This window comes from Galeopterus variegatus, unplaced genomic scaffold (genome assembly GCF_000696425.1).
Source record: "Galeopterus variegatus unplaced genomic scaffold, G_variegatus-3.0.2 Scaffold1047, whole genome shotgun sequence".
NCBI classification, from domain to species: domain Eukaryota; kingdom Metazoa; phylum Chordata; class Mammalia; order Dermoptera; family Cynocephalidae; genus Galeopterus; species Galeopterus variegatus.
In genome coordinates, this window is record NW_007727158.1 from 266,694 (window position 1) to 279,381 (window position 12,688).

At 49.3% G+C, this 12,688-nt stretch overlaps 1 protein-coding gene across 1 annotated transcript in view; it reads left to right on the forward strand.

Annotated features, from left to right (window-relative positions):
• Window positions 1-10,259, forward strand: part of KLHL29 (kelch-like family member 29) — a 227,233-nt gene extending 216,974 nt beyond the window's left edge. The window contains exons 11-14 of the mRNA XM_008574431.1: window positions 5,200-5,393; window positions 5,756-5,900; window positions 8,097-8,320; window positions 9,979-10,259. Of these exons, the coding sequence (XP_008572653.1) occupies window positions 5,200-5,393; window positions 5,756-5,900; window positions 8,097-8,280 (523 nt within the window). The 3' untranslated portion in view covers window positions 8,281-8,320; window positions 9,979-10,259. The remainder of the gene's footprint in view (window positions 1-5,199; window positions 5,394-5,755; window positions 5,901-8,096; window positions 8,321-9,978) is intronic.
• The last annotated feature ends 2,429 nt before the right edge of the window (window positions 10,260-12,688 follow it).

The following is a 12,688-nucleotide window of genomic DNA, read 5'->3' on the forward strand; positions in this document are numbered from 1 at the left end:
CCCCATCAGCTTTCCCTGGGGGCTAGGCCTTCCCACTGGCTGGGAAACATCAGCTCCAGCACAGTGTGAGCAAGACCACCGGGGAACCCCAGTAGATGGGGGAGCATCCAGAACAGCAGGGTGTCCTGAGGGGCCCTGAGCCCTTCCTCAGCCCACTAGGATGTTAGCAGTCCTTGCAGGGACAGGATGCAGACTTGAAGACCCCTGAGTGGTGTGCATGCAAGTAGGGGAGAGGGTACAGGGGACGGGACGCTCACTGCTTCTCAAGGCGCCTAGCTGGGGTCCCTTTAGGTAGGTCCATTTCTGTGTCACATGGTGGCAAGATGAGAATTCAGGGTGACAGGAAGGTCAGGGTAATGGGAACAGAGACGAGAGTGCTTTGTTCCCCAGGAAATACTAATTGTACAAATTGCTATTATATTGATAATGAATGAGATATATGGTGCATTATAATTGTATGATGTTACCATATTACAGGACTAGAGCAAGATTATATAATTATAGATTAAAACAACAGTGCAATAGACAAACTTGTATTATATCATTATATAAATAACTGGGTCTAATATTTTATAGCAATATATCGCAGTAGCTGTGGTTTCGGGATAAATGATAGCGGAGTGTCTCACTCCGCGGGGTCGTTTGCATGTCATTAGCATATCCTTCTCGAGCAGGAAGCTGACAGATTGAGCTGCAGGAGGGCGCCTGGCTTGGCAATCAGCCACCTGGAATAACAAGCTCTCAGGAAATTCGTGTTTGGCGGAATGTGCCACTATACAGAAAGGCCGAGGACTAACTGCCACATGATCTTGCTCTGTCTCCCAACTCCTTCTGCAGGAGCTCTTTGGATCTCTGCCATATTGGCTTAAAAAATAGATATCTGAACTTCTGACACTGTCCAAAAAGACACTTACTCCATTGCATATAAGCCACATATCATTCGTCTGTGGCTTAATTGAATCAGCCTTGATGCCCTTGAAGAGACTTCGGCCTCTTCTGAAATCCAAACACAGAGCCGCATGTCACAAAGCCATCCCCTCCTCCCTGACGCTCAGAGCCAGAGGCTAAGTGGCACCATCTTCCTGGGGCACTGAGCTGTGACCGTGCTATAGCTCGTGCCCGAAGGAGGCTCACAGGAGAACGTGGGCCCGGTGTGCTTCCCAGGAAAGGTGTGCCGAGAAAACCCCCCTCTGGGGGCACACAGGGCCCCTTGCTCTGGGTCCAAGCACACACGGACAGTGAATAGCGTGGTGAGCAGTAGATGTGCCACAGCTGGGCCTTCAAGAGTAAGTGCTGGGGCCACTGGAGGAGGAAAGAGCGATGTGAGGGCAGCCCCCGAGGTATATTTGACAGAAACGCTGAGAACTGAGATTCCAGCTGCCCCCTGAAGAAAGAGCTTCAAGACCCCAGGCCCTTGGCCAGGCTGCTTTATCCCAGTCCACTCCTCCCAGCAGCTGCGTCCTGTCGTCCCCCTTTGCACTGTCTTGTCTGGAACGCATGTCTGTCACTTCTGTGCCCTCTTGCTTTGCTGCTTGTCTTGCACCACACATTCGGCAGCACATGGCCTCCTGCAAGCCCACCCCTGCCGGGGCTGAAGGCTGATGGAGAAAGTCCCACATCACCTAGACTGGCCCCACTGCACACTGAAGGCCTCCAACCTCAGGCCCTCCGTGCCACAGTGCAGTCTTTTTGGGTTTCCCTTGATGACAATTTCCCCCATTCTCAAGAGCAGGTATTTCTCCTCTTTATAGCTCCTCAAAGCTCTGACCCCACAGACGTCCCCACCACTGTGCCCAACTCTGACTGCTGCTTCTCAGAGAAGATGGAGCCATTGGTCAGGAACTCGCCCGTCCTCCTGCGCTCTCTCTGCAGACCCTCCACCTGGGCCACTCCTGCCTTCCTCTCTCCTGCCCAGATGGACACCACTTCCCCTCCCACTTCAGATTCAATTTGCATCTACCCACTGGGATCTCTGCACCGTCAACTCCCCGCTTTCATATAAATTTGATCTTTCTTTATCCAATGGGGCTCCTTCCTATCATTATGTAAATACAATTAAACCTCCCGCACCCCTCAAAATTAAAACCCATGGCGTGCTGGAGCAGTTCATAGTGGATCATGAGAGCTGACTGTTAAAACCTGAAGAACTCGACAAGCCAGTTGTTAACTATAGCTATTATTAAAATTAACTTATATAAACTCACAACCAAATACATTAAAAACAAATGTAATCCATATTCAAAACTCATAACTTCCTAAGGTTTCCCTACATTTTACTACTGTCTCTGCTCTCGAGGCTCCATGTGCCTGTCGTACCTGCATATGGAGGAGATTCAAGATCAGTGTGGCTACAACACATCTCTTCCCAACTCCAGGTTCCGTGACAGCCCGTTGGTAGCTTGAAATCAGGCAGATGGGAGGATTTACATCACAGAAAATAGCAAGTGCTACAAACCAGGACTGTCTCCCTGGACGGCTGATTGCTAAGCACTCCACCAGCAAGACCCCTCTCTTGGCTCCATAGGCCTTTCCAGCTCCCACCTTCTCTGCCCCTCTTCACAGCTGAGATTCTTCCCGGGAGGAGTCTACACCCGCCGTCTCCACTGCAGAGCCTTCCATTCACTCCTGCAGACATGAATGGCTTTGCACCTCCCGTTTGCAAGAGCCCCCGCGGGCTGTCTGCGCGTCTTGCTTTCTCACCACCCCCCACAGCCCTGGAGCTCTGCACCTCTGCAGCTCGGCTGCTGGCCGTCGGACCCCTGTGGCTGCCCCTCTGAGGGCTCCTCGTAGCTCCCCTCTGATGAGCCNCCCTCCCACTTCAGATTCAATTTGCATCTACCCACTGGGATCTCTGCACCGTCAACTCCCCGCTTTCATATAAATTTGATCTTTCTTTATCCAATGGGGCTCCTTCCTATCATTATGTAAATACAATTAAACCTCCCGCACCCCTCAAAATTAAAACCCGTGGTGTGCTGGAGCAGTTCATAGTGGATCATGAGAGCTGACTGTTAAAACCTGAAGAACTCGACAAGCCAGTTGTTAACTATAGCTATTATTAAAATTAACTTATATAAACTCACAACCAAATACATTAAAAACAAATGTAATCCATATTCAAAACTCATAACTTCCTAAGGTTTCCCTACATTTTACTACTGTCTCTGCTCTCGAGGCTCCATGTGCCTGTCGTACCTGCATATGGAGGAGATTCAAGATCAGTGTGGCTACAACACATCTCTTCCCAACTCCAGGTTCCGTGACAGCCCGTTGGTAGCTTGAAATCGGGCAGATGGGAGGATTTACATCACAGAAAATAGCAAGTGCTACAAACCAGGACTGTCTCCCTGGACGGCTGGTTGCTAAGCATTTATCAGCACTCCACCGGCAAGACCCCTCTCTTGGCTCCATAGGCCTTTCCAGCTCCCACCTTCTCTGCCCCTCTTCACAGCTGAGATTCTTCCCGGGAGGAGTCTACACCCGCCGTCTCCACTGCAGAGCTTCCATTCACTCCTGCAGACATGAATGGCTTTGCACCTCCCGTTTTCAAGAGCCCCCGCGGGCTGTCTGCGCGTCTTGCTCTCTCGCCACCCCCCACAGCCCTGGAGCGCTGCACCTCTGCAGCTCGGCCGCTGGCCATCGGACCCCTGTGGCTGCCCCTCTGAGGGCCCCTCTGAGGGCTCCTCGTAGCTCCCCTCTGATGGGCCAGCACTGCCCAGTCTGTCCTCAGCCTCTGCTCACCCACACACTCCCCAGTGCACTCACGAGTCCTTAGCCTCAGTTTCCATCTCTGTGCTGATCCCAAAGCTGTATATTTCATCCAGGCCCATATATCCAACTGCCCACTCCACAACCCCAATCTGTGGCCCACAGATACTTTAAATTCGCTCTGACCCCTGTCTCTCAACCTCAGCTCCCTGTCCCACCAGTAGTGACCCCTCCGTCCAGTCTCCCAAGCCAGACCCAGAGCCATCCCAGGCAGCTGTGGGTCCCGTTAGTGAGCAGACCCCATCCATCCACCACTCCTGTCCCACTTCCTCACACTCTTGTCATCCCGTGACCCAAGCGCTGTCACTCTCACCAAGCTTCCTGCAACAGACTAGTCTAACTAGTCTCCCTGCCTCTAATCTCCTCACTCTGGTACATTCTCCACCCTACAGACACAGTGATCTCACTAGAGTCCAAATTTGATCCTGTTATTTCCCTGCTTAAAACCTTCAGGGCTTCCCCACTGCCCTCTAGAGAAAGGCTGAATCCCTTAGCTTGGCACATGTGGCCCTTCTAAACTACCCCCTACTCCCGCCATTCCTAACTACGCTACACTCTCCCCGAATGCCGCCTTTGCCCACACCTCCCCCTTCCCCTTCCCGTGTCCACCCGCTCCTGCTCCCCACTCCCCTAGCTAGCAGCTCATTCAACCTCCAAGGCCCAGCCCCACTCAGCTCCTCTGGAAGCCTAAGCTGCGCTATCAGAACAGACTAGGTGCCCCCTGTTGTGTGCGCCTTGGGTTTCCCGCCATCATACCACTTCTCCTGCACCGTATGTTGTTTTTTGCATGCTTTATTTGTCTGTCTTCCTCACTAGGCCATAAGCTCCTTGGGGGCAAGAAGGGTGTTTAATTTTTTAACTTTAAGTTTCTGGCCCAGAGCCTGGGTATGTGTCAGATGCTCAGTGCAGGATTGCACATGAAAGGGTATGATTGAGCTGGATAGAGAGGGCCGAAGGGGCCCGAGGATTGGAGCACAGTGTGAGCAAAGGTTCGGAAACAGGAATCTGCATGGAGGTTGCAACAGGCAGAAAAGAGCCCCACTGAGGTTCAACAGGAAGGCCGAGAGGGCTAGTTTGTTTGTTGTTTTTTTTTGAGACCGGCCACACCGCGCTCAGCCAGTGAGCGCTGTGAGTGCACCGGTCATCCCCACATAGGATCCGAACCCGCGGCAGGAGCGCTGCCATGCTCCCAGCGCCACACTCTCCCGAGTGCACCACGGGCTCGGCCCCGAGAGGGCTAGTTTGGACCAGACCCTAGGAGGCCTTGAGTGACTCATCCCAGTGCCCCCTGCTGTGATTTGGGACTGTGCCAGGATGCTGAGGGCAGGAAGCAGATGGTGGTGCTTTCCAAATGGCTGCTGCCCTTGGTGGTGGCCTCTGCCCTACACAAGGCCCATCTGTGACCCTGGGCTCTTTTTCTGCTCTCTACAGGTATGACACCATCACTAACCAGTGGGAGGCAGTGGCCCCCCTGCCCAAAGCAGTGCACTCGGCTGCAGCCACAGTGTGCGGTGGCAAGATCTACGTGTTTGGGGGCGTGAATGAGGCAGGCCGAGCTGCAGGCGTCCTCCAGTCTTACGTCCCACAGACCAACACGTGGAGCTTCATTGAGTCCCCAATGATTGGTGAGAACCAGCTGTCTCCTCAGCCCAGGGCCAGCGTGGCACCCCCATCTCACTGATTTATCACTCTCAATAGCACAAGCCCAGAAGTCAGTCTAGGCCTGACAGTTTTGCAGACCTAGGTCTGCGAGGGTGGAGGGGAAGGCGTGAAGGCCACACCCAGTGGAGCCGTGGACCTCGCCACCTGGAGAAGGGCAAGTTAGTCAAGGCTCCAGATGCCGCCGGGCCCCAGGCCTTGTCCTCAGGCCAGTCAGTGGCTTACTGGAGTCTCCCAGCTCCCTTCCATGGAGGGTCTGCTGGGAAAGAAAAGGGGAGGGAAGGCCAGGATGCAATGCCTTGATCCGCCTGCTCTGCTCTCCTCGCAGACAACAAGTACGCTCCAGCTGTCACCCTCAATGGCTTCGTTTTCATCCTGGGCGGGGCTTATGCCAGAGCTACCACCATCTACGACCCTGAGAAGGGAAACATTAAGGCGGGCCCAAACATGAATCACTCTCGCCAGTTCTGCAGGTGAGGGGGCTGCAGCAGCTCAGCTGGGGTGAGGAGGAGGAAGGGAGGGAAGGCGGGAAGGACAGCAGGATGGTAAGCTCACAATGATTCCCCACCCTCCGATGACCAGAGCAATTCCCTGCCCCAGAGCAGCAGCCCTCCCCCTCCAATCCCAGGAAGGGATATTAGTGCCAGAACACAGTGTGGAGCACCCAAGGGCAGCCACAGCAACTCTAGCCCAGACGCCCACCCTGTGGTTCCAACTGACTGCACCGTGGGCTGGAAATGAAGTGTTTCCTAAAGGCACGGGGGCCACCATCCTCTCAGCAAGAGGTGAGGTCAGCTCCCCAGAGGACCGTCTTCCATCACAGCGGGAAGGCAGTGGCAGGCCAGAGCTGCTCACTACCCTGCTGAGATGAGTGGCGTCTCGAGGGGTGCACCTGATGGCCCTTTGGAGCCCGGCCCAGTGAGGAGCACGAGGCATGGCTGCTCTGGGTGCTCAGGGCTGCCTGGGCAAAAGCATGGACGGACCTGCCCCTGCAGGAAGAGAAGGTAGACGGCAGAGGTGCACCTGATGGCCCTTTGGAGCCCGGCCCAGTGAGGAGCACGAGGCATGGCTGCTCTGGATGCTCAGGGCTGCCTGGGCAAAAGCATGGACGGACCTGCCCCTACAGGAAGAGAAGGTAGACGGCAGAGGGGGTTGGGCCCCAGGCTGCCTGGCCCCGTGGCAGTGAGTCATGAGGGCCTGCTCTTCTAGCCCCTTCCTTCCCTGGACTAAGAGGAACAGAAATAAGAAGGGTCCAGAAACCCCATGATCAGCATTTCCATAGCAGGTCCTTCCTGAGGACGGCTTGTGCCTATGCAGAGGTAATCACTGAATCCTCAATGTGTGAAGGGCATGAAGCATTTATTGAACACCCACTGTTTGTGCAGCATAGGTAGAAAGGATATGGCCTACCATTAGCATGTCATGTGACCTTGGACAAATAACTTCCCCTCTCTGGGGGAGTTCTATGAAATGGGCAGTTGGTTCAGTTAACTACTAAGCTCCTGTTCTCATTAAGATTCTACAATACTCGAGCCGTACGTTCATGTCTCCTGCTCTAATGGTGACAGTGTGCAGAGTAGTCTGACACACAGTCCACTGATAAAGACAACTGAGTATTGAACCCCACGTGGGAGGATGCCCACGCCTCATCTGAGACTGCAAGTGGATGGGAAAGACTTAATGCCAGAGGGAGATTCAAGCTGAGTCTTGCAAGAGAAGCAGGGAAAAGGTGTGCCACAAAGGGAGAAGTACGGGGGGCCCCAGATGGCATGGAACTAAGAGAGAAGGCTGGAAGCTTCAGTGTCTGATAAAAAGTCTAGACTGACGTGTTCTGTTTGAGGCATTTCAGAAACAGGCTGAAGCTTTGAAAAGCTACATGTTCCATTTCAGAGAATAACCCAGAAAAAATGGCCATTAGCTGAAATGAGAGAAGTCAGAGCTAGAAACATGGATCTGGACGTCAGTGTGAAGGGGTAGCTGAAACGCATTGAGGGAGTAAGTACAGACGGGCAAGGCTGAGCCGTCACAATGGGAAGAGCCGACTGAGATAACAGGACCAAGCCAGGGAGTGTCACACAGGAAAGGGGTCCAGGCGCAGCCCTCAGTCCCCATGCAGAGAGCACTGCTGGCCCTTGCAGTCATGGCTGGGCATCAGCACCAGGTCACACATGTTAAGGAAACACAGCAGGAGGGTCTGACTCTGAGCACCTTGTCAGGGACAGAACTAACCCCAGTCAAGTGGCTGGTGTTCCATTACAATTTACTCTTTATTATTCTATCTCCTGTCATTCTTGTGAGTCGTGTTCCCAACTTGATTTGAGCAATAGGAAGACTGTATGGGCAACACAAAAAAGATGCTTAGTAATGACTCAGTGACCTGAGCCCAAGCAGCTGGACACAGAGACGGTTCCTCTCCTCGCTACCTTTGGTGAGATGGCAGGGCTGGGAGTCCTCATGTAAATGAGGTCCTCCCACAACTTAGGGGTAGTGTAGTGTGGCATCCTGATTGGTCCTGGAGCAAAGGTGTCTTTCTCCAGTTCAGGTCAGAGGGCACAGAAGAACTGCAAGATCCCATACAACTTTTGCAAAAGGGTACAGTGTTGAGAATCTGTCTCCAGGTCCAAGTTGGCAGCTCAATGCCTAATTGTCTTCCTGCTCTCCTCTGACAGTGCTGTGGTGCTCGATGGCAAGATTTATGCAACTGGAGGCATTGTTAGCAGTGAGGGGCCTGCCCTGGGCAACATGGAAGCCTACGAGCCTGCAACCAACACATGGACTCTCCTACCCCACATGCCCTGCCCTGTGTTCAGACACGGCTGCGTCGTGATAAAGAAATATATTCAAAGTGGCTGACATCAGCAGAAAGCCCACAAGAAGACTGCGGACAAGTCTGGTGAGGCAAATGCTACACACAATGATAATTTTTCAGCAACACCAACACGAGGCCGACAAAACACAATCAAGGAACTCGCTGCGCTAAACATTTTGAGTATTCTCTACATTGAACGTAGAAAATCATCCTCGCCTTTGGGTGAAACAGGGGCACAGCGCTCCAAGCAGCAGGAACCATGAACGTGCCGAGCCAGGGCTTGCTGGCTCCTGTGGGGGCGCTTGCTCTGAACAGGGGCGCTCACTCTGCCTGGTGCAATAGAGTTTCACATATTTTTCAACTGGGAGAGAGAAGCTGTTTTTTCCTTCCTGCAGAGCAAGGTTGATCCCTAAACAACCATAGATCAGTTACCCTATGACAATATTAGGCATCAGGCTCTCTTGGAATAAGATCAAAGTGTCCTTATCACTTTGATTCCTACTTTTGTTTTTTAACCAATTTACACTTTAAGTGGCCAAGAGAAAAGAAGGGACAATAGTGTGTGGCACGGGGCCTTGGAGGCTGCTGGTCCCCACCAGGACCGAAGAAAAGTCCGGCCGTCCATGCAGAGCCAGGTGTGGCAGCCACAGGGACAGCTGGGGACAGCCGTCTGTCCTTCACAGGTTTTCTACCATGTTTTTGCTGGAGAAGGACAAGTTGATCGTGCTAGGTTTCTCTTATCCAATATGAATTATTTAGATTTCCAAGGCATTTTCTTGATAAACAAAAGGCTATTTTTAAGTACTGAGAGGAGGAGGAGGCCACGAGACAGATAATGTGGGAATTCCCAAAGCTCTTTGTAGGTAGTGCCAGAGGGGGGCATTTGCTCTCATTTTTCTATTTGCAGAATAGAGGATCTCTCCTGGGGTGGGCAATGCCCCCATTTTATTTTTAGAAAAAGTAACTCCCAGACAGTCCCATAAAAGCTGTGCCTCATGGAGGTACTGTCAAAGAAAGAAGAGTCTGTTCTAGAAGGAAACCAGTTCTGGCTTAACACCCAGTCCAGCTCCCTCCATGAGGTAAAGCTGAGGACCCAGGCCAGGTGGGAAGGGAAAGAAGGAGGGAGAATAAATGTCTACAAAGCACAGGAGACTATTTTTGATATTTATAGCTATATATTAAGACACCTGCCACAAGAGCTCTCAGGATGGGGACAGCCTTCTTAGACGAGCCATGACAGCCAAGGCCTGAGGGACATGAGCAGAATCACTCTTCTTGTTACATATTAACCTGGGAAAGGGGAAGCCAGAAGGGAGGTCACACCGTGGCTCAAAAGAGAAAGGCCTTCCTGCTAGTCCTTCGGCCCTCAAACCTCACATGGTAATCAGATTCCATTCCAGGGCAGGAAGAATGCCACGGCCACTGCGCTGTTTAGTTGAAGTTGGTACCAAATACACATGACCATTTTTATATCTGGGAAGTCGACTTGCCATCATTTCATGATAAGAACCATTTATAAGGAGAAAAAGACAGGACACACTTTCCATGTTTCAGTATTTGATGACACAAAATTCCAATTCTAACGTTGGGCGTCAACTTCCAGCACTACAAGTGTGGCTCCCACTTGGACTATCAGATACCGAGCTTCGTTATGCAGTTTTTCATACTATTTATTATTTTAAAAAGTAATAAGCACAAAACTACATACATTGTATGTCATTTAAAGTATTTATGTCTAACAGGGTGCAGGGATGAACCCAAGGACTGGAGCACACGTGTCTAACTGCCTGGGGCAGGCTAGTGCTAGCATTGGTGTGCGTCTGCCTCCAAAGGAGGTGTTAGCAGTCAGCGAGACTCGACAGATGACACTGAAATTCCGTTTCTCCTCATCTATCACACTGGAGCAAAACTGGCTATTTCTGTGAATGATATAAAACAGGGTTCTCTGTAATGGTATTGTACATAGTATATGTTTATTGTTAAGTTCTTGTTATATTATAATAAATATATTTATAGATCTAGACTGAGAAGCCCATGTGATGTCTTTGTGTGCCACTGTCCTTGCCACAGTGATGCGAAACCCCTGTGTAGGCCTGTTCTTCTTCTCACGCATCAGCTTTCTGGGTTCTCTTACAGACTTTAAAGCAGGTTTTGATCAGTAGAAAGAATAGGACTCCTTAGCAAGGGAATGTTGAAACGGAAGCCAAAAGTAAAGGCAGTTCAAGGTCAAAGTTGAAGGGGTCTTGCAAACACTCTGAAATTGACTCTGAGGATCTTCCTTTAGTTTAACTGCTCTTATTACATTTTGCAACTAGAATCTTCAAAGCTCATTTCCCACTGGGATCACTTCTATGCCAGGACCCATAGAATCCATTTTTTTGGATTGTGCCAGAGCCACATGATAACTCCAACTCAGCAGCCTGAGACACCACAGCACACTTCTTCCAGGAAGATTTCCATCCTAAAACCCAGTCAGGCTGACCTCCCTACCTTCTTCAGTGAGGCTGTTCTCTAACCTGTCATATAGACCTACTCTGCTGTGCTAAGGACACCCATGCAAGGCTCCCCAGGGTGAAAACGTAGAGCTCCAGATGGGATTGCTTACCCTCGGGAAGGGGAAGAAGTTTACACTGAACAGATTAGTAGAAGGTAGATTAGCCAGTATTATCATCCATGTGAAGGGCCTCACATCCTCAACCCCGAGATCTCCTGAGACCTGGTGTCTCTTTGTGGAGGGAAAGAGAGGGAGTTCTTCAGAAAACTTGGCTGAGGCCTTATGATGAGTGAACTAAAAACTTGTCAAATATGTACAATATCTTCAGAAATACCAGCCCTAGAGGAAAGGATGGAGAACATCTAGAAGATGCCGATCATGAAGAGCTGAATTTATAACCTGTGATAAAAATCAAGCAGTAGTTTGTTTAGTTCGTTTCTTGTCTACCTCATTTCCCTAAATCAAGGGAAACACGTTCTCTGGGTCTAGGAAGAGCATGTATTTTAGATCTACCTGGGTGGTAAACAAATCACATTTTACCATAAAAGACATGTGTGTCCACTATATTAGGTGCCTATGTAACCATGGGGCATGCAAAGGTACAACCACCAAACCTGGTATGGATGGCAAGAAAGGTCATTGTGACAGACACAAACAGGAGATGGATCACATTTTATGACTTTTTTAAAAAAAAACCCATAGCCCAAATAAGAAGGGAACAGTTAGGAAAAATATTTGTAGCCCATATGACAAAGGATTAATATCTTTATTAAAGAGCCCATGCAGTTCACTAGGAAAATGTTAAATGACTCCAACAGTTAGATAGAAATAGGTATTAAATAGACCCAACGAAGAGATGTTGCTAAGTAAGCATCAAAAAAAAAAAAAAAAGGCCAACACTGGTAGTTATTAAATAATGAAAATCAAAATAATGAGGTAACATCTTTTGCCTACTAAATTAGCTCCCCAAACCTAAAAACAAAAGAAGGGGCTTCCTAGTGCTGATGAGGAGCAGCGAAACTCTTGTAGCGGCAAGGGCATTGTAAACTGCTGTGGCCCCTCCAGAAAACAGTATGGCAGGTGCCATGGATCAAGAGCCTAAGAAGTAGTCATGCTGACCCAGTAATCCCACTTCTGGGCATCCATAAGGAAATATTACAAACTATGGAAAAGTCATCTAATAATCACTAGCTCTCATTTACTGACACTAACAATTTGCCAGACACCATGCTAAGCACTTACAGCATTGAGTCTTCACAGTTCTACAAGACAGGTACTAAAGACATGTAGCAATATAGAAAAATACTTATAAGAGGGGAACGAAAGCAAGATTCATGTTTGTATATGATTGTAGGTAGGTAATATATGTAGATAAAGATATACAAGATATACATCTTATGATATGTGTATTAAAAATGACAAGATGTGCAATCATAAAACCACGATAAATTGTACTGATGGAATTGTGGGCAAAGTTTCTTCTCTCTCCTCCAAAATTTCTGTAAAGTAATAATGCTACTTTTATAATAAAGACATGTATTTTTTATTTTTATTTTTTAAATGGGAATGAAGGAGAGAGAGAAAATAATATTTCCCTTATATTTTAGTCTGAGAAATTCTTTCATGATCATTTCCTATTTTGGGCACCATAAGCAATGGAGAAGTTAGAAAGAGTTCAAAATAAAGTAACAAAGAGAATTACAAATAAAAAAAAAAGGTTGCATGTATTCGTGTGAAGACTCTGGAAGGGGTTACCAAGATGCTTATAAAGGTCTTCTCTAATTAAACCTTAATAATATATTTATTAACAATTGCACACATTATCCCCTTTTATCCTCTCAACTACCCTCAAAGGCATAGAGCCTCATCTTCACCCTTCAAGAAAAGAATCTCAGAAAAGTTAAGTGACTTGCCCAGTAATAGTTACGCCATGTCCCAAGTGCTCTACGTACATTATG